Raw genomic sequence first — 23,020 nt, forward strand, 5'->3', positions numbered from 1 at the left:
CTTCTTTCATATAAGCAACACAGCTATGGCAGGAAGTCTTTCACTAAAACTCGATTAACTGCTGTTGTTATGATTGGAGTATTTATTATATTCGTTTGCGTTACTGCACTTGCCGCAGAAGTGGACGGTTCTTATAGTACATGGAAAAATAAAATAGTGCACTACTTTGGAGCATACGCGCTTCTTTGGTACCTACAGTTCGTGGGTACAGTGGTGGCAGTGCGAGACCGGATGGGGGGGATCCGCGTGCAGCTGGTGAGGACCGTGCGGCCGCCTCTGCACGGGGAGGCGGAGCTGGACGAGGCGGTGACCTCCGGAGGACAGTGGTGGGCGGCGGGGGGCGAGCTGCGGCGGCTGCAGCGCGCCAGGCTGGCCCTGCACCGCGCCGCCCGCCTCACCGGACAGCACTTCGGCCCTGCGCTGCTGCTGTCCGTGCTGCAGCACGCGGTCCAGATGGTCTCCCTGACGTACAACGTCGTACCGCTAGCACAGAGCGACCGAGACCCCACACACCAGACACGCGCTTCCACGTATTCTCTCTGCCTCTTCGTGCTGGCTATAAGTATCAGCCTGCTGGCAATGTGCTGGCTGTGTTCCTCTGCGGCAGACCTAGCTGACACCGTGGGCGAGCTGCTGGCGAAGCTTCAGATCCTGTTGCAGCGAGAAACTACCTCTGACGTCCTCTGTCTGTCCATCAAGAGAATGAACTTCTCTGCTGCGGGCTTCTTTGATATTGATCTAAGCTTATTTGTAGCAACTATTGGAGCTACCATCACTTACGTTATAATACTTATTCAGTTTAAGCCATAAATTAGTAAAATGATTCCAGTTTACTGAGTTTTGTTGCATGTAAATGTATCCTTTTGCGTGCGACAAACGACAATGTCCTTCTAAGCAGACCTCCCTCCATCTTCTAGCGAACGAACTGAAGTTCCTTGCTGTCATGGCAGCTACTTAATTCGTTTATGTAACGACACAAGACCACATCATTCGTGTGCAGGCAGAATCTGTTTTCATCACTGTGGACCAAGGAGCACCATACCATTTTCCAAGTAAACCAATGACGACGCCAGTCGAGCCTTGAATGTCGATGCTGTGGCGTGAATGGAAGATGGAGTAGAGGTACGCGTGCCCAGCCACACTGCTAATAAACGATTAACAACAGTTTGTGTTGACACATCTGGGCTCACAAGCTCTCTCATCTGTGCTGTGGTAGCTGTAAGATCTGCCCCTGCTGCCCTTACGATGCACCATCCTAGCATGAGTCTGTGCTGTGTGAACGCCCAGAACCCCGTCCACGGGTGTGAGGATTTTCACGTGACAGCTCATACCAGCATCTTTGCACAATTGACGCAGCACGTCCCACTTATATGGAATTCTCCGAAAGGACCATCCCGCCACTCGTACGGGCAAAAGTTGACCGCTTTTAGACTTGTTTGGTTGGCTACAGAAAGCACGAGTGCACCTCTGTAGCATTATCGCTCGCTTGCTTCCCACGTTTATACCACACTGTCTCCTGGCTGTGTGCATTCCATATTCAGGGGCAGACATAGAAGACGGTCTGGCACTTATGCACCTTTGCCACTATCATTCTGTAAGCGGACGACGTTGAAAGAATGATCAGTACATCTACTATTCCCCTTGTAGCATGTACAATCATCAAATCAAAATCAACATAGTCTTCCCTGGTGTGCTAACTTTTTCCGGCAGTGTATACGACAGTCTCTGCTTTATAATGACTTCTGATGTGTTTTTACGGGTCAGATAGCGTTAGTAGCCTTTGCAAAGGAGTAAGAATATTTATTCCTCAATTTCACTAAACTATCACTATCTCTGAGAGTAAATCATGCTTTTGAAAGACCACACTCAATTTTCAGCACTTAATATACGATTTATTGTCTAAAAATACCAGGCTCAAGTGCAACGAAATTGCCTAATTAATACAAGTAATTAATCTAAATCATTTGTTGAACTGTGTAGAGATACGAAGCCATCACCTCTATTGAACACCCAGAATAGACTAAGCGGCACAATACAACCCTGAAAACTTTTCGTCATAGTTTCACCAAAGGGGACGAGATCTCGGTATATGGTACTGTCAAAACCATCATACTGGACTGGACAAGAGTTTCCATAGATTTCATCTAGTATACAGAGCTATGAAACATCGTAATTCAAATGCAATTCAAAATGAGCTTGTCCCTACTTTCTCTGTAATCTACTGTACGTGTTTTATAGTAAGCGCAGAGAAGCTTGCGGTCTAATGAAAGTATTAAGGACTTATCTTTATCTTAAATTATATTGGTGTCATACAGTGTTCGTCTAATATGTTACACGCACCATGTACACGTTGCTCATCACTGTTACAGACATTATTTACACTTGGTGACTACCGTTATTATGGTTCGGCATTTCATCAGCTGTTAAAATTATGTTCACCACATGACGTCCTACCTGCGTAATGCATAGTTGTGTTGTATGTATCCACCTGTGTGAACTGTGTACAAAGAGATACAAAAGTAACAGCCATCTAAGATCATGTCTTATTACTTACATACACGATTTGATAAGATAGTCAAGCGACCTTCTCGAAAGTATACAGAGACATATTGTGAGCTAACATCCCAAAGATGTTCGGACTCACATGCAGTTCCTCTTCGTCTAAATGTCTTGGCTCAAACTCGTCTAGGGGTTGAACCGCACATGTCGCATTACACTGCATAAAATAGAAATTTGTGACCCTTTGATTAAACTGTCTGGCTGATGGCAAGTTTTAGAAATTGTGTGAAACGTACAATGTTAATATAACATACAATAACAGTAATAATAATATCGGGAACTAAATTAACGACCCATAAATGATATAGGCCACATAGTGGCGATTTGGTTAGAATAATGTTTATTCAGAAAGCAAATTAATAGCGAAAGTGATCGTATCGAGAGTTACTGTTACACTCGAGCTCATATCCATTTGACACAGTTCGATCACTCACAATCTCATCGCAAAATACAAGTCCAATACTCCACCTCGTTATCTACGCGGAAAGTTCACACCAGGCGCGTGGCTGCTCGCCGCTCAGAGACGAAGTTCCGCCACACCACACACAGCGAAATTTTCTAAGTCGTTTCACTTCCTGTCCGGTTTCGCGTCTCAATCCCGACTGTCCCTCTGCCCCTCTCCGTCCGCGTCTGCCGCGTGCCCAACGTCGTCGCTCAACTGACTAGTGTAGTTCCTTTCCCTGAAGCCGTCCATCTGATTTCCTACAGCTTATTCTACATTATTTTACTTTTTAACATACTTAAATAATCAAAGCTTGACCACTTTCACATTCTAAATAAAATAACAGTAATATCCATTATATAATAAAAGTTAAATTCTTTTACATAAAACCAATACAATTTCCTTCTTAACATAGAATGTCATGACCAATAGCCTTGCACCAAAGTGCTTTCCGATAAATAACTAGAGAACAAAAGTAATTGTTATGCACTAAACCTTACAACAAATATTCTATTACCTAATGATACAATAAGGTGCTGTCATTGTTCAATGTGTTTCGTGTAGAGGAAATGATGATCTGATGCTTAACTGAAAATTATGATAATTTAAATTTACTGTATCTTTCAAGCAAATAAAGCTATAGAGTTGATATTTACAATATTTGTCATTTCAATGATGCACTTTTATATGAAATGTCGCTCGTTAAGATCGACCAAAGCGTTCATATTTTAGCATTCAGGCCTTTGTTATAAAAAAATTGTTAATTTCACTTTAACAGTAAATCCTAAACTATTATAGATGTGATTAATATTCAAGTTTTATTGGGATCAACACGAAAATTTAAGAAAGTTGGTAGGTTAAAATTACAGTGGCTTCATTCCCTGAATTACCACAGACTTCGATAGTTTTCATAATGTTTTCCCTTTATGGCTGATCTTAAGTCTACCATATTTAACACTGCTACGCCTCCCTGGTCACAATCAGCTCCTACGGGGTTTCCCGATGACGTAGGTTCTCCCCGTCTGTCTCACTCGCACACTATATCGCTTATACGTCATCAGCTTGGCCTCATTCAGCACAATAGACGCCTGTGGACTTTTCCCGTCTTGTGTCGAATCTGTGCTCTTTGTGGCACATGGTCCTGGACGACAGGATTCGTTTCACGACTCCTGGAATGTTATCTCTTTCGGGCATATATTTATATACAAGCGAAATGCTCGTTAACTCACAACACGAACGCGATAAACATGGTTTACTTTTTGTGTCGTCCTGTTGATGAGTTTCTACAGTATTGATCGAAAAACTTGTATTTTTGCAAGGAGGACTACCAGCATCATTGCCATGGCCTCTCTTACACCAGCAGGCATCAAAAAACCATGATTTATTGATATAGTGAATGGATATGGGGACACCAAGGGATGGAAGTGTAGTTGTCCTACTGTCCTATGTGCGTAACAATTTTAAATTCTTATTTCGTCCTTCAGTACTGTTCTACACCTGATGTCGCCCACTGAAGGCAATGAGAAAATTATTTTGGGAAAATGACAGTGCGACATGTTACACATTGTCTCCGTTACGAGCAAAGATAAATGATTCATCCGTGACTAAGGAGTGACGTCACTTATTGTTTTAACTTCTGTATAGTAATAATGAGTGTATAGACTTATTTAATTCCTCGTTGGACACTATTGTTACCGTAGAATAAATTACTTGCAATGGGAAAGCAGACTATTAATGCGATAAATTAGCGTCAAATAACTAACTATTCTAGGAGAATTCGAAGTACCGCCCCTTTTTGAAATTAAACATGACATTTTGCTGATGAAGATCCGACGAAAAGATCCCTTATATTGAACTTTATTTTCTAAACGACGCAGATGATGAACGATTTACTAAGATTACATACAAAGACCATCATTTCTTCTTTCTAGAGTGTCAAAGTGTCTTTAATTTCTGTAGCCAGCTAGTGATTAGCCCCAGGTTCTCGTCAGACGCAAGGTTATTAATGTAGACGAGTCTCGATCGATACTTCATTAACGGTATTACATCCCCGAGACTGACACGTGTCAGCAGTATAATCATTAACTCAAGAATGCGAACATCATCCCCCTTATAAGGATGATAACCAACGTAGGTAACGTACTTTTAAAGATGCAATGTCCTTCAACAATTGTCTTTTCTACGTAAGTTGATACTTGCTCTAGTTTTGTACTGGAATAGTCTGACTGAAAAGCGTTACATGCGGCAAAATAAGTACTGTTATTGCTAGACATTTATCTGTATATGGATAGACTTTTCTTCCGGATCATACCGTTTCTCGATGTGAGACGCAGAGTGTATTATAAACCATCTGTTAACGCCCCTAAAATTTTGCCTGGCTTCAGTGAGAAGCCACTTTCAGTAACCATACCAAGGGTATTACTAACGTCACTACAGCTACACTACCCTTCAGCACCATCTTAGCAGCTGTCGTGTGGCCCAACTACAACAGGAGTATTGTTTACACTCTCCGCATTATTAATTGACGTTATGCATCTATAGTCTCCGTAGTTTGCCTGGTTAGAATCAGCTGCTACACCTAGTGCTTGCTTGTTTACTTGAAACTGAAAAATTGCAGAAAAATACTGGTGAATATGTCATCAATAAATACCACCAGGGTATGTTTAAAGTGACATTGGTGAATCGCAGGTCCCTTTCCACCAATATGTAGTCACACATGCTTGAACGTCTTTTTTACTCCCATTTAATATCTTAATTTAACGTCACAAAATTTGGTCCACTAGTTGGAGCACTACACTCGAGTCGGCGTAAAACGTTTCCTGGCAGCTATCTCCACTGTTGCCACCTTTCTGCTGCATAACGCTAACGGCTGCAGGCGAAAAACTAGTCACCTACAGTGCCAGAAAAAAATTTGTGCATGTTTCTAGAGGTTCACAATTCTCTCAACGTTTAGTGTTGCAATAGTGCATATGGACTACATGAAACGACCATAGTCACAGATCAACAGCACAAGTGGTGCTGAGATATCAGATATCTACCTAAGCTGGAACACCCATATTAAAACTATACTTCATCCGATCAGACCTAAGACGCAAAGTAGACCTAGTTTTGTGTATAGTAATATACCTTTTAGTTTTTATATCCGTTCGTGTAGAAAAGTTAGTAATGATGAAAAAATACATATATGGACAAAAGGACTTAGTGTACTTGCTGAGAACGTAACTGTAACTGGAGACATTACTTTGTATTACAGTTATTAATAAAGTGTCATCCTTGACTCCTGTAACCAGGGGCGTCAGCCGAGAACCGCTAGATGTACATCTGGTAATCGGGGGCTCAAGGATGCAACAGTTTGAAAAAATTCGAAAACAATGCCGCCTTGCCCGCTGAGCGCCTAGCCAGTCCGCTACCCGCATGGTTGGTCCGTTGCCAGGCTGGCGTACCAGCAGCCGCGCGCTGTCAGTACAACTACAGCGCGCGTACGCTGTAACGCTGTCTCGCTGGTGCGCGAAAAGTGTAAGTCGGTTAGCAGTCGCGTTACACAAAAAGGTCACTCGTTGTCAACGGTACCGACCGTCCGCCGTGTCATCCTCAGGCCACAGGTGTCACTGGATGCGGATATTGGGGGCACGGGGTCATCACGCTGCTCTCCCGGCCGTCTGTCAGTTTACGAGACTGGAGCTGCTACTTCTCAATCAAGTAGCTCCTCAGTTTGCCTCACAACGGCTGAGTGCACCCCGCTTACCAAAAGCGCTCGGCAGACCAGCTAGTCACCCATCCAAGTGCTAGCCCAGCCCGACAGTGCAAGGCCGTTGGCGAAACACATGGTTTAGCCTCCATTGGTGACAAAGCAGGCGCTGATTGTGGCACCCAGTTTATTGTACAGATAGCGAATACTGTTCTGATATATGATGTGCCACGACTAATCGACCTGTAAGAGTTTTTGTTCGACGAGTCGCATGAGTCACTTCTCGTACCATCACATCCCACACGTGCTGGATTGGAGACAAGTGAGGAGATCAGGTTTGGCAGAGAAGATGTTGCACGTCTTACAGAGCACTTTGAGTTTCATGGGCAGTGTGTGGACCAACGTTATCCTGTTGGAACAACACATCCCCTTCCTGTTTCAAGAACGCCAAAACAACAGGTCTAACAACATTCTGCACGTACCGAGAGCTGGTTAGCGTCCCCTCTAGAAACAACTGAGCTGACCGAGAATTGTAGCTTATCGCTCCTCATACCATAAGGCTGGGGGTGGAACCAGTGTGTCTCGGACGAATGCACTCTATGATATGCTTTCAGCAAGACAATTCGTATTCGCATGGGCCCGCACTTGAGTGCAGGCACAATCTGCTTTCATTACCTCTGAAGACCTTAGCTCGTTATTTCATCTTCCAAGCGAAACTCTGGTGGCACCAGTTGAGCCGTGCACGTCGATACAGTGGCGTGAGAGGAAGACGAGCTAGAGGTTTGCGTGGCCGTAGTCCCACCACTAATCACCGATTTGCAACAGTTACTTTTGACACGCCTGCGCTCACAAACCCTCTTCTTTGTGCTGTAGTAGTTATACGATTTGCCAGTGCTGCCCCTAAAATACGACGATGCTGGCGGGCGACTGCGCTGTGTGGACAATTTCGTCTGCAGTTGTGAGATTTTTCACGTGACCACTGGTAACAGAAATGCTGCAAGTCCAGCTTGTGTGGCATTTTCCGAAAGGACCGTCCTGCCACTCGGAATACCGCAGTTATATCTGTTTCAAATTCGTTTAGTTGGCTGTAAGAAGAACGAGTGCATCTCCATGACATGGTTGCCCGCTTGCTTCACTCGTCTGCACCATACTGAGCCACGCGGCTTTGATATTTATGATGACCTCAACCCACAGGAAAAATAATTATCAACATCTGAACTGTGAAGTCATCAAAAATTCTAGTTGGAAAACCACACTCTTTGTTATACTTCTCAATTGGTCACGATCCCACTTTGTTTATGAACTAAAAACTCTAATATTCACGAGAAACTGCTCTGAAATTAACGTGAACCGACAAAATTGTGTATATAGTCTCTGAAACTTCAAAGACATCTAAGACAATATCTGAAAGGAATTAGAAAAAGTGACAAAATTTCGTGAATCACACACAATACTGTTAATAATTGCATGAACACTGGGGGGGTTCACCATATATCTACCCACTTTTCAGTATAACCAGTGTCTCTTAATACTACGACTCGTAGCAATACAATACCAAAATCTTTTGTTACTGGGTAAACAGTCCCAACGTGATATGACAGCTGACATTTATAATTCACGCTCACGCCAGGAAATGCACCAATACGGGAATAGCAGTTTTTACGTTATTGGTCAGAACGCAAGCAATTATGGCGGTCGCCGTAATTTTCGCGCGAAGTCATATTTCGGGACAAAATACTCTTATTAGTCACTGTCATATATCTAGTCTCATAACAATATACAAAACTACATAAAATAACTACAATAATTTTGACATGTAAGTAGAATTAGTTCTAATGAGAGGAAGAAGTTTATATTTACTGGTGTTTCAACAATGACTGCCAGGTAACTTTTAATTCACTGATTTCAATTTTATTTTCGTTTAGCAGAAAGCAAACATAAACTAAACAAAGAATTTATTTGAATAGAGTCTGTAATTCTTATATTTTTAATAGAGAAAGAAAGATATTAGGTCAGGGGATAGCGTTCGGCGAATTCTCTTAACTTTTTGATGCATACGAAGCATTGCGTTGGGCAGCACGATGTCGGCGGGTTACGATGATGAGAGCAGGGTACAGACAGTTCCGCTGGTTAATCTTCTCCGGCGAAACGCAAAGTTCCGGCACAGCTGTATCATTAACCCTGTGGTGATTAACAAACCACAAGACGCCAGTATACGACCGTTGTTGACATGTCCTCTCTTTCAAAGTACATTACGTAGACATCGCTCGTTTTTACACTCTATGGACTGTCCGTGACGCTACCGTCCATAATTACACAGTTCGTCACATTCATATAGTCTTAGCCACAAATACACAGTTCATACAATTGTTCTTGTGTGTGAAGCACACCATAAATAATGTCCACTCTGTTCTCGCATTTCAAACTTCGACAACGTCACTGAAAGTCATTTATATTGCACAGTTAATTAAAGTATTCACTTTCACGGCTTGATAGAATGTGATAGACAACAGTTCCGCCTCCCAAAACCAATACCAGCAAAGTTCATTCGCATAAAAGCACTGTTCGTGTCGGCCACAACAAAGTATTGTTAGCGGCACTTTCACAGTCCGGTTTATTTGCTCTTGAAGTTAGCTGGCGATGGCATTACATACCGCAGTGGTAAAGAGAAGTAACAATCTGATAGTTCGGTATCACTGTCCGTACAATTACGTATGCTTTTCATAAAACACAGTACTATTTTTCCGCGCACGATTCACAGGCACACCATACACCATCCCCTCTACTACACAACAACTTTTTGACTATCGATATCACTATCGCTGTCCCCTGTCTGTAGATGTTATATCGTTATTGACTGCATTTTTCACAATTAATAATATTCCAAAAGAGAACTTTAAAAACTTTACCACAGGTACAAAGCAAGAAACATATTTATCCATTGACAAACGAAATAATCACAATTTCACCTTTACATTTAAAAACCACAGTAGAATTTTACATAAACACAATTAAAAATGCCCATATGAACATAAGAAAAAGAATAGAAATCTAAAGAAAATTACGAAAAAAATTTGATATGCGTAATTAGCAATGCCTTCACATATTTCATAGTAAAGAGTAGACACAGAAGACGGTGGGGTAACTATACCACTTCGGCTATCCGTTGGCGGACGATGCTGAAAGCATTATCAGTGTATCTACTACCTCCCAAGAAGCATATGCTGTCATCAGATCAAAATCGACGTCGTGTTTCTAGGTGTATTTTTTCCCTGCAGTGTATATAGCTGCGACAACAATAAGACGTTTCCACAGAAAAGTTAACAAAATTGCCTTAAATGATTGGTTGAGATAGGAGAGCGACGCTACTGTCACTAGCACAGTACAACTGTCCGAGATCATATTGTGCTGACTAGATTACAGGACTATCAGATGCTATGATTTTAGAGCATTCGTGCAGACAATAAAACAACTGGTCACAGTTAGCTTCAATCACATTGCAATGGAAAACCTCTGAGTAGGTAAGAAACTAGGTGAATGTGAGTTCACGTGTTAAGTTCCATTCCAATAAGAATACTATTAACTGTGTGAGGCACCTACGCTGTCAAGACTTAAATCATAGAAGCGAGTGCTTTCTCTGCTCCACGCCAGGTGGGAAATCAAAAACTACAGTCTTGAAACGTTCGGTAATACGCAATATTTTATGCCTGGGAACCATAGTTTCCAGTTCCTTAAAAATACTGCACAAAGTTGAGAACATAATGCTAATCAGAACTACAGCTATCGACTTATTTTTTCTCAAATAACTGAGCAGTGCGCCAGTGTCGTTTCTGTTGAGCAGCCAGCGACCGTCTTGGACAGTTCAATCACCCCTAGAACTCCATGTGTTTGTTTGTGCATTACATTACCAGACTCTAAGTAGAAAAGAGCTGCTTATTTAGCTGTGAGTGTTTGCTTTTCTAGTTTACTCTTAACTTTCTTGTTTGTCTGTGTAATGTATATTTCCATCGTCTTTAGTGTGGATAAGAGCTGTGAAATCTGTGTTTGGATGCAACCTATATTGAACACCCCTCTAGCAAAAGTCCAGCTAATGCTGGCTTCGGTCACGCAGCTTGAGGCTGTATAGAGGGTGTCTAGCATATTTCATGACCTACCCTTCTGATCCATTAATGTGGGCGGCATAGTTACTGCTCGCACTCAGGCTAATCCCTTACATGCGGCCGAGTGGTAGGTGGTTTCGAAGCGTGGCAGACAATGAATGATTTCTGGGGGATCCATCGAAAGGCCTACCCGGTTTGTCTGACAACCAGCGTTCAAGCGCTAACGGTAACTGTGACTGACAAAGATCCTCAGCTAGCTGCATTCGCTGGCCCAATTTCAGAGGAAGGCTCTCAACCTGCGAGGTCTGGTCAGTCACAAAAGGTGGGGTGATTAGAAATTGGGATCTCCAGGCAAGTGTTGGATCACCTACACTGGTGTCGAAAATTAAAGGAGCAAACGGAATTTTTTCACCGTTGCTTTTATTTTGCTACAAAACAGGGTAAACAGGTGACATTTAAGTAGAATCTGCATAAAGAAGAAAGAACGTCAACAACAGTAACTTTCATAGTGGTAGACAAAAATGATCTTCGTTTTTTCCACCTTATAGGATTTGCACATACATTCCAACAATTTGTTAATGTGCTCACCATCGAGTGTTACCACGTCTAGTTGCCCTACAGACCTGACGACGACGGGCATGCTGTGAGTAATATTATCAGTCTCATGTAGACGCAGTAACACCTATTCTTCATGCTGAGTTGCTCGCACGTCTTGGAGAGTGGTTAGTGGGTGCTGAAGTGATGCAATCGTTTCCCTAGCGCATCCGAGACAAGCTCTATGGGATTCAAATCGGGAGAGTGAGCAGGCCACGCGATGCTTCCGGTATCTTCCGTTTCCAATGAAAATTCAACAGCCTGTGCTCTCTCAGGTCGAGCAATATCTTCCATCAGTAGGAAGCCTGGCCACACACCACACGGAAACTACCGTATAAGACTTCATCGCGATACCTGTCAGCAGTTAAATCTTGCTGAGTCACCTTACAACTTTTGAAGAGTTAGTCGAGTGGTCAACATTAAGGATCCTCCTCGATATCGATCTCTTTCCACAATATTTTGATTCCTAAATCGTGTTCCATGTCCCACCAGATGCGAATGTGTCGAGAATCACTCTCTAGACCAAAATGGAACTCATCTGCGAAAAGTACATTCACGCACGGTTCGACTGTCCAGGTGGCATGTCGACGACTCCACCCTTGACGTCCCCTTCTGTGAAGACACATCAGAGGTACACATACGGAAAGTCTCTGCCAATAAAGGCTACTCTGCCGAAGCCTTCGGTACACAGTTCGTCTCGATACAACTCACCCAGTGGATGCTACGAGGTGAGATTCCAGATGCTGTGCAGTACTAAGGTGGTACCGACGTGTCCTTACGGCCAAATAACGGTCTTCTCCTTCTGATATCACACGTGATCGGCCATGCCCTGGTCTGTGGGATACTGTTTCTGTCCCTATAAATGGTCGCCACATTCCAGAAACAACAGAACAATTCACATTAATCCTTCAAGTCTCATCAGTTTGTGACTGTCCTCCTTCAATTCTTTTTATGGCCCTCCACTGCAGAGAGTCTGGTAGGCGTCTTCTTTCTGCAACACTGCACCATCCGTGACTATATTCACTGCAATTGTGGATATGGGACTACGCGGCAAACACTTCGCCTTTTGACAGGTGTGCTGATGTCATCGCTGGCGTGGTTATCCATTAACTGAAATGCCGCCTTCTGTGAAGAACACGATTGTGATGCTGTTGTGGTCTTCAGGCCGGAGACTGGTTTGATGCAGCTCTACATGCTACTCCATCCTATGCAACTTTCTTCATCTCCAAGTACCAACGGCAACCTACATCCTTCTGTATCTGCTTACTGTCTTCATCTCTAGATCTCCCTCTACTGTTTCTAACCTCCAAACTGTCCTCCAATACAAAATTAGTGATCCCTTGATGCCTCAGAACGCGCCCTATCTACCGATCGCTTCTTCTAGTCAAGATGTGCTACAATTATATTCTCGCAAATTCTGTTCAGTACCTCCTCATTAGTTATGTGATCTACCCGTCCAATCTTCAGCATTCTTCTGTAGCACCACATTTCGAATGCTTCTATTCACTTCTTGTCCAAACTATTTATCGTCCATCTTTCACTTCCATACATGGCTACACTCCATACAATAATTTCAGAAACCTCTTCCTGATACTTAAATCTATACTCGATGTTAACAAATTTCTCTTCTTCAGAAACGCTTACCTTACCATTTCCATTCTACATTTTATATCCTCTCTACTTCGACCAGCATCAGTTAATTTGCTCCCCAAATAGCAAAGCTAATCTACTACTTTAAGTGTTTCATTTCCTAATCTAATTCCTTCTGCATCACCCGATTTAGTTCGACTACATTCCATTATCCTCGTTTTGCTTTTGTTGATGTGCATCTTATATCCTCCTTTCAAGACGCTGTCCATCCCGTTGAACTGCTCTTTCAGGTCCTTTTCTGTATCGGACAGAATTATGATGTCACCGGCAAACCTCAAAGTTTTTATTTCTTCTCCATAGATTTTCATTCCTACTCCAATTTTTTTTCTTTTGTTTTCTTTAATGCTTGCTCATTATACGGATCGATTAACATCAGGGATAGGCTACAACGCTGATTCACTCCCTTCCCAATCACTGCTTCTCTTTCATGAACTTTGACTCTTATAACTGCCATCTACTTTCTGTACAAATAGTAAATAGCCTTCCGCTCCCTGTATTTCACCCCTTCCACCTTCAGAATTTGAAAGAGAGTATTCCAGTCAACAATATCAAAAGCTTTTTCTAAGTCTACAAATGCTAGAAACGTAGATTTACCTTTCCTTAATGTGTCTCCTAAGACGAGTCGTAGGCTCACTATTGTCTCATGTATTCCAACATTTAATATTCATACAAGTGGTTCTCTTTTCTTCAAAGGTGGCTTTAATTTTCCTGTATGCAGTATCTATCTTACCCCTAGTGATATAAGCCTCTACATCCTTACATTTGTCCTCTAGCCATCCCTGCTTAGCCATTTTGCATTTCCTGTCGATTTCATTTTTGAGACATTTGTACTCCATTTTGCCTGTTTCATCTACTGCATTTTTATATTTTCTCCTTTCATCAATTAAATTCAATATTTCTTCTGTTACCCAAGGTTTTCTACTAGCCCTCGTCCTTTTACCTACTTGATCCTCTGCTGCCTTCACTATTTCATCTCTTAGAACTACCCTTTCTGCTTCCACTGTATTTCTTTCCCCCATATTTTGTCAATTGTTCCCTAATGCTCTCTCTGAAACTCTCTACAACCTCTGGTTCTTACAATTTATCCAGGTCCTATGTCCTTAAAGTCCCAACTTTTTGCAGTTTCTTCAGTTTTAATCCACAGCTCATGACCAACAAATTGTGGTCAGAGTCCACATCTAACCCTGGAAATGTCTTACAGTTTGAAGCATGGTTCCTAAATTTCTGCCTTACCATTATGTAATCTATCTGAAACCTTCAAGTGCGTCCAGGCCTGTTCCACGTAAATAACCTACTTTCGTGATTCTTAAACCAAGTGTTAGCTATGATTAAGTTACTCTCTGAGAAAAAAATCTTCTAGGCGGCTTCCTCTTTCATTCCTTATTTCCATTCCTGATTCACCCACTACTTTTCCTTCTTTTCTTTTTCCTACTATCGAATTCCAGTCCCCCACGACTGTTAAATTTTCGTCTCCCTTCAGTAAATGAATAGTTTATTTTATCTCATCGTACTTTTCTTCAATCTCTTCGTCATCTTCGGAGCTAGTTGGCATATGAACTTGTACTACTGTGATAGGCGTCGGCTTCTTGTCTGTCTTGGCTTCAGTAATGCGTTCACTATGCTGTTCGTAGTAGCTTACCCACGTTCCAATCATTTTATCCATTATTAAAGCCGGATCATCGGTTGCCAAATAAGGTTTATGAATGGAAACCACTCAGCAGACGTTAGCAAGGAAGACCACGACGTTCTCAAACAGACCACATAAATGGAGTAATGGAACATCGTAACATCGACAAGGAAGATGCGAGTGCTTCATCGTGTATTCTCATGTCTGAAATCTGGTAGGTAAGTTTGCCTTTTCGTCATGGAGATACTAGGTTTCAAAAACACATTGACCACGTGGTAACCGCGTCATTCTAGATACTTCTTTCTTATATTCTTAGTGTGTCAAATGTAAATTTATTTTATAGTGCTAACGTAACCTTCCTCATTTATAGGTAATCGGTTACTGTGTAAGCAAATCGCAAAAAGCCACACCGCAACTGTATTGATGTAATTTGAATCATATGTAGTATATATCTCTTGCAAATTATTCGAAGTATGGTTTTCTGATGCAGATTGCATATAGACTTGATTCATTTCATTTTCTGATTAAAGCATAAATTATAGCTTCAAATTTTGTTTGCATGAGTACCCACAATCACTATCATCGGTATCATTGTAAAACAAATTATAAGCCTACTTTTGTACTTGTCTTTGACAGTTAAGAGATAAACGAGGAAGTAACCAAATAAATGAGAATGTAAGGTTACTGAAATATGCTTTATTAAAGTATTGCAGTAACACATTCCAATATTTTTCCAGCAGTATTTAAAAAAAACACTCTTTGTGTATTGTGTACGACTGTTAGGCTGCTGCGCTACAGTCTGGAACCGCGCCGCCGCTACGGTCGCAGGTTCGAATCCTGCTTCGGGCATGGGAGTGTGTGTTGTCCTTAGGTTAGTTAGGTTTAAGTAGTTCTAAGTTCTAGGGGACTGATGACCAAAGAAGTTAAGTCCCAAAGTGCTCAGAGCCATTTGAGCCATTTGTTTGGCTGCTCCTGTTATTTGGATCTTGGAGACTCAGAAGCAACTGATGTCCCTGAAGAATATTTTAAAGATACTTCCGACTGCACAGCGATAAAATTCTTGCTTTCTATCCAGAACTTAAGGGCTTTGGAAGATCTTGGAGTATTAGGCTGATCTAAATATTGCTTCATTTCTGTGCCTAAAATATTCATAGGCACTTCATTTAACATAATTTTAAGAGCATTTGCTAACGTGTATCCCAGAGCTACCACCTCGCGTCTTCCACCCCACAGAGAATAGCTCCTGTTGCAAGTATTATACTTTCTTTCATTTCATGTTCCATGGTCGTTTCATTGACTAGATCTGAAATCACCTAGAGAACAGCTGATATGGAACTGAAGTGAAGTCTTTTGAAACGTGGTTCCATCACAGTTCCTTTCTCTATAAACATGTTGTTTTCCAAAGTCACTGATCAGTTAATTACGCCTTTTAATAAGTCGTTCTGCACAGATATTCCGACTGCTGTAGATGGTGTACTGTGTTCAACGTCATGTGTCAGAAAATTGGTAAGAGGTATAACAAGACTGGCTGTCACGTATTTTTCTGCCCTTAGTTCTTCTGTCACCATTTTAAATGTAGCCCAGTTATTTGTGAATCTGCCATCATGTCTGGCACATATGGTTGCTTCTTCCTTTTCCGATAACTGAAGATAGTTGCAGAAATCTCTGTATCATGCCCAGGTATGAGTTCCACTGAGTGTTTACTGCTTGAATAAGCCTTAGTACTTGCCCTTTCTTTCATTCTGATTCTTGCTCTGATCTAACCTCATCAGAAGCGCTAACACCATGTTTAAATTATCTCATAGTTGTTTTTATTAGGTCAACAAAATTTGAAAACGCTGATTTATTTTCATGGACGCCATCAATTACCAAATTAATGATATGAGCAGCACAGGGAATTCTTTTATTTTACCCCCAAAATATATTTACAGCAGCTACCATTGTCAATGGAAATATTTACGACTTTTTCGTTATCAACAAGGAATTGTTTTGTGACTTTTCCTGTGGGTGCCTGGAAAGCAATAAATACCTGATGACATAGTTAACATTATATTACCAACTTTTTAGATAGCATGACAAGACTATTCAGAAGTAACTTTACATGTGTCATGTTATGAGCAATAAGGCAACAGCTGCTAAGACTTGTATAACTGACACTAACATAGTGGACAGTCTTAATTTTAAAAAATTGTAGTGGAAATTATCACTGTAACAATATCATTGCTTTTGCAGCAATGTATTTATCTTCTACTAATCCAGTTACCTAAAGATCATCAACTGTTTGAAAGTATACGATTAGCAACATTTTGTAAAATAAAAGTATTTGGAGATATAAAGGATTCACCGTGAATCATGATGGTAATTTATACTGAGGACAAATTATGTGTCAACTTTTTTCATAACTTACTTCTCAAAACCAGATAAGGATAAACTGTCCTTAATAATCACCTACATTAAAGTTTGAGTAATCATAGCAATCTGCTCTCCTTCATCTGAAATTGAAGTAGACACTGTAAGAAGACAAGCAAAAATTTACAAAATGGAAATTATTGTGTGCAAATAAATCTTGAGTGGCATCCAATCCAAACATAGTTTACTGGTCTGCAGTGTACACAACTGACAAAGTAATAAGAGATAAATGGAATTGAGCTGTTGCACATACTACTTTTCCTGTTAGGTTTCAGCTCGAATGACTTTGTCCTACATTGCCACACATGGCAGTTAACATTTGTTGAAAAGGATCTTTCTCCCATCCCACAATTAACATAGTATCACTCACTAATTAACCTATGAGCACAATGGCACAATACTGTGGTTGTTTTCCTTTTCTTTCTCAATCATGCTCTGCCAGAATTGTACAATACCAGTAACTAGAAACAGATTTCTGTGTAGGGATTTATATGTAGAAAGTAATACTATTTGAAACTATGGCCGAAAAAAATCCGGTTACAATTCGCAACAAAATGACATTTATTACGTAATTCCGCATATTGAGCTTCAATTCATATTTACATTTGTATTCACTGCGATTTTTTATTTTCCTTGAGCGTAAGATAACTCTTGAAACCAGACATACCCAGATCAGTATGGTAAGAGAAGGGATGCAAATATGGAAATCTTATTTGTTTTTGTTGTATAAAAGAAATGTTTACTGCTCTTTAGCATCAAAAATTACCAAGAACTAATCAATAGTGTTTCAGAAGTGGATCTAATACTATTAGACATATAAACAATGTTTGTAAAAAATTACAAAATCTTTTCTGCTCGTACTACACTGTTTAATTTATCAAAAAGTGTGGAAATCTGATGCCATAAAATTGTGGAAAACTAAGTACTTCAAAATAAAATAAATAAAATGTTGGGAACTATTTTATTTTGAAATAAATTTAAATTATGCAGCTAATTTTTAAACATAATCAAGTTTAATTGCAGAAATCGCATCTGTATATACCTTCACTTCCAGAACACAAAGACTGGCTCCCCTCCTAACACACTACACGCTTAATCTACAGCTCTCTCTGAATGTCTTGGGAAAGTAACTATAACAAGTGATTTATTTGATGACGGTATTGTGGAAACGTTTTCGCACTTCATCTTACGTACACTTCCACTTTATCTACACATTGGCCAATTTAAATTTCGGTACATTTTATGAAACTATTGATTCAAATTTAATAGAGAACTGTCAGTATCTTCCATGTACCTCCCTTCGTCAGCCACCTTGAGTAAATAAAGATAACTGCTAGATAGAAAGGCAAATTTAGTACCAAAAGCATTCCTCAAAAAAGGCAAAACATTCAGATATGTGTGAGTATGCAGGCAATACACTGAGAGGTTGTTTCGTTTTAATGGCTCACATTAAACCACTGAGCTCTGATTGACTTTTTTATTTTATTGGTTGCTCAAAGAAAACTTTAAATATCCCACCAGTGTCATCTTGCAGTTTTTTAAACTTTCACACAGTCATCATCTTGCATTTTCTAAATTTCCGCTCATTACTGCCTTGTTTATGATGTCACAGGGAGCAGATAATTCACTATGATTATTAAGTGACCGCCATTCTGCATTGTCATATCAGTGATATTGCATAGTTCTATACTGCACTATAGTGAAAAGTGTACCAGAGTCGGCACAGCCATACTACCTATTTGTTTACATATTTCAAGAAAAGTAATACAAATAATGAACTGGATAACTTACTCTCACTGGTTCATTGCAGTCTTATTAAAGACAGTCTAACTCATCTTCCTAATAGAGGTTAATGCTTGACTGAACCCCCACCCCCTAATCGTAACTCAACATCAGTTGACCATCATGTACAGGTGTTAATGAATTATTGTTAAAATGCAGTTGTTTTAGAATTGCTGTGCATACAATGATCTGTCAAAGAAGGAAGAGGAATTTGAACTCGGAGTTATTATAATAAAACAGGTCGACTGAAGAAACAAGTAAATGTTAAATTGGTAGCTCTTCCACTGACTCAAACCGTAAATTACATTTGAAGCTTTGAGTGACGTTACTGTTCACTGGAGAGTGACAACTAAATCTCTTAAGTGAAATAGCGTCCTTACGATCGTTACTCCATTAAACAGAATGTCCACTTCCAAAAGTTGCGCAGTACTCCAGTTCCGCCGATTTGAGCTTTAGAGGTGGTATTCTGTACCTAGTAATGTTACATTAAACCGTTATAACGTTTGACACGTATTTTAAACATTTTGCAGCCTTATTTGTACAGTTATAGAATGTGGCACTAGAAAACTCAGAGAGAGCGGCACCAGATTCTAGTGATCGGTAACAAACGGTAAAGGCAGGGCTGCTGCTTTCCTGCTACATTGCTATGGTAAAGTAAGAAACATTTGATGTTAACTGTTGTGTGAGAGCACCTCTGAAGAAAATGTCTGACATCTGCATTATTCAGAAAGACTGGGACTTCAGACATGCCATCAAGCCACTGTATGTAGCAAGCCAAATATGTATCGTAGCTCCACTTACGTCTCATAGCACAGTATCTGCAGAACGTCTCTCCAAAACACAACACAGAAAGATAATTAGTTTCATTTTATCAGCATTGTGGCTAGTCGTGATTGCTGGACTTGGCACATTATGCAGCTACGGAGAAAAATGTGTACATCCCATGTTACGCGAACTGCCAGCAACCACTTGCTGAGATTAATAATGTATCTCAATTGGCTGGAACCAGTTACAATGTTGTTTACTTCAATAATGACAGGGAACGGATACTTAAATGAAATTGTTGATTATTTGGCCTCAGTGGACTTTTTACTATTGCGGCATGATGACCTCTGCATGAGAGGAATACATGGTCGAACACGGATCCTGGTACTTGTTTTCCTGCGAATTATTCTGCTTGTTGCTGTCGTTCCTATAATGTGCAGTGTAGTTGGACTGCTTGAGCCCCCACATGCTGCGGCCTTCTATGGGCTGACAGCCTACTCCTTGCTGTGACACACACAGTTCCTCGGAGTAGTGTTGACAGTGAGAAACAGGCTGGGTACCGTCATAGCGCTGATGGTTGTCGAGCCGCCTATCGCAGGTGACGCCGACCTGGATGTGACATTGACACGAGCAGTGCCACCGATACTATCAGCGTCAGCTGGTGACAACTTGCGGGAGCTACAGCGGGCCAGGATGCTGCTGCATAGAACTGGACTTCTCTGTTCACGCCACTTTGGCCTCGGTTTGCTGTTGTCCATCATGTACAACGGTGTTATGATAGTCTTTCTGATGTACGAGATCACAGTGGTAAACGAAAAATTTGAATCTTCAAGAGACACTAAGATTGTGAAACTTTCGTATTTGTATTTCCTTCTGGCACTGGCTTTTGGCCATTTGCTCATGCTGTGCTGTGCGTGTTCTTCTACAGTAGAACGAACTGCCGAGACAGGACACACACTGGTGAAGGTGCGGCTATTGTTGAAAAGGTGCAATGTAATGGATGTATTCGATCTCCCTTTGGAAAAGCTGACATTTTCTGCGTGTGAGTGTTTTGATTTAGATTTTCATAGTTTATGATCCGTCGTAGCCGCTTCCTTAGTTTACTTAGTAGTCCTTAAACAGATCTCACCATCAAAGTATTTTTTTCAACCCAGGGAGGTAGTAGTGCACATTCAAGATGCCTGGTTTACCTCAAGATTTTGTGTGAACTACCTTTCAAAATTTAGCTGCACCAGTTATGAAGTGTAAATTATTTTACCATATTTGCACATTTTAAACAGAATACTTACATAACTGTTCAAAAGTATTCCTTTATTCTGGAGGAACATCCAACCAAAATTGTTGCAGCTGTCTCAGTATTCTTCATAATTCATTTGAATTGATAATTTTTACTGTCATGCAGATTTGCTTAATATTCTTGTACTTTACTTCTTCGATGAAGATGTAATTAAATTGCAGGTCCAGCTGAACAATGCAGCCATGTGTAATAACTAGGAAAATATCAAAGTATACAAAATTAACCACTTTGTTTTCCAATGTAAATATTTATTTTCTCATCATAGGCCTCATACTAATATGACAGTACTGCCTGAAAATTGGCGGAACGTTTAACAAAAAGGAAATTATAATGTTCAAAATATGAGATCAATAATTCATTGGCAGAATTTTTATGTCAGCTGCATTGAATAGACATCATTCCACTGCCTTTTTGTGTGAGTTACTACTATCGATGTTCACAATAAGATATAGTCTACATTTCATTAGGAAGTTGACAATTCTATTATTCTCTAATAAGTGGAAGCTGTATCAACTAACAACATACATACATGTACACAGAAATCCTTAGTATAGAGAAATAATGAAATATTCGACTTCCCATGTGCCAGTTAATACTATGTTTGATTGGGTTTTAGCTCAGTTGTGTTCAGAAATTCATTTATAATGGGATTGGAGCCTCATTGCTTTTAGACTGACTGAAACTGAAACATAATCTATATTATAAGTTATTAATACTAAAGAAAATTGTATTTTCTAATAAATTTTGGAAACAAAGCTTGAGATGATGGAGTAGTACAGTTCCAACTAACTGTTGAACAATGAAATGTAGACAATGACATCATATTTATATTTCTGGCCTTTCCTATTGGTAGCCAGTGGCCGTTCATAAAATATTTGAGTCCTATAGACATACAGTAAACCAAATTTTTCTGGAAAATATTAGACAAATTTCTGAATGCAGTGGCTTGTGAGAAACAAACTATCAGTAACACTGCTTGTGACACTACTAGAATAATAATTGCGTAGTGAGCTTTGTGATTATGGATTCTTGTCTAGTAGCATGGTTCTCATTTGACATCAGCCGCCTTCTTCCCCAGACTTTTATTTTTCCATTTATTTAGCATTGCCGAGCTTCAATAATCATCACAGGAATTGATATTCAGCCCTTGTATGAAAAGCGATTAATAGAGGCTCTGTTCCCTAGTTAACAAATTAGAAAGCCACAGATAAATTTTAACTGTCATTGTTTTAGAGGCATTTGTGTATAAACTAAATTTCATTATTTAAAAACTACTTAAATTTCTTTCTCATGGACATCAAGTTTGTAGGTGATCCCAGAATTTATATAATGGAACCTGTCATTGTACACCTGAGTATGTCCAACATTCCCTCTGTGGGCAATTTTTCAGTGATTTGGAGAAAAATCTGCACATACTAAGCTATGTAAGATATCATTTTCTGTACGTATCTTTCTCTCAGTTGAAATATAAGTCATTAACACCTTTCAATACTACTAATACGTGTAACAGCTGTGTTTCTGTAACATATCTATGAAAATTTCAATACATTCATGCAAATTAATTATGTAATAAAATACATTACAAAGTAAAAATGACTGTGAGAAATTTTCAATAGTTTTAGTTAAGTAAAGTTCATTATGTTTGTATAGATCCTTTTGTTACTTAGACTCTTTCATCTACAGCTCAGTAAATGACACTAATATAAAATTAAAAATATTAAACAAAAGAAACAAATAAAAAGTTTAGTATCATATGCAAAAGTATACTCTGTTCCATTTTCAGTAGTTTGTATCATTGGATCTGCTACATTACTTCATATTATTAAACTTCATTTTCTCTCAATCACGATTTCACTATCAAGTGATTACCTTAAAAGCAGTATATTGTTGTCCCACAGTTCATGTGAAACCACCAGTAAGCAAGTGAAGTTACTTTATATATTAACTTTTTCTTTGCTAACTCATTATTTATACAGAATTATTTTCCTTCCTCTTTAATTAACAAATTCAGGTGTTATTCGAATATATTGTTCATCTGGGAGTCTATCATAGCCGGTTGTGTTGAACAATTTGGTAATATTGGCAACTGCTTCTGTAGTTTCTATTG

At 40.0% G+C, this 23,020-nt stretch overlaps 1 protein-coding gene across 1 annotated transcript; it reads left to right on the plus strand.

Moving 5' to 3' along the window:
* The first annotated feature begins 231 nt into the window (after nt 1-231).
* LOC126462779 (uncharacterized) lies at nt 232-810 on the plus strand. Its single transcript, XM_050096143.1, has one exon. It carries the CDS (start codon nt 232-234, stop codon nt 808-810), a length of 579 nt encoding a protein of 192 aa, XP_049952100.1.
* The last annotated feature ends 22,210 nt before the right edge of the window (nt 811-23,020 follow it).

Source organism: Schistocerca serialis, chromosome 1 (genome assembly GCF_023864345.2).
Source record: "Schistocerca serialis cubense isolate TAMUIC-IGC-003099 chromosome 1, iqSchSeri2.2, whole genome shotgun sequence".
In the NCBI taxonomy this organism is placed as follows: domain Eukaryota; kingdom Metazoa; phylum Arthropoda; class Insecta; order Orthoptera; family Acrididae; genus Schistocerca; species Schistocerca serialis.

Coding starts and splice junctions, on each gene's coding strand:
- LOC126462779 (XM_050096143.1), top strand. CDS start 232: ATGGGGGGGATCCGCGTGCAGCTGGTGAGGACCGTGCGGCCGCCTCTG.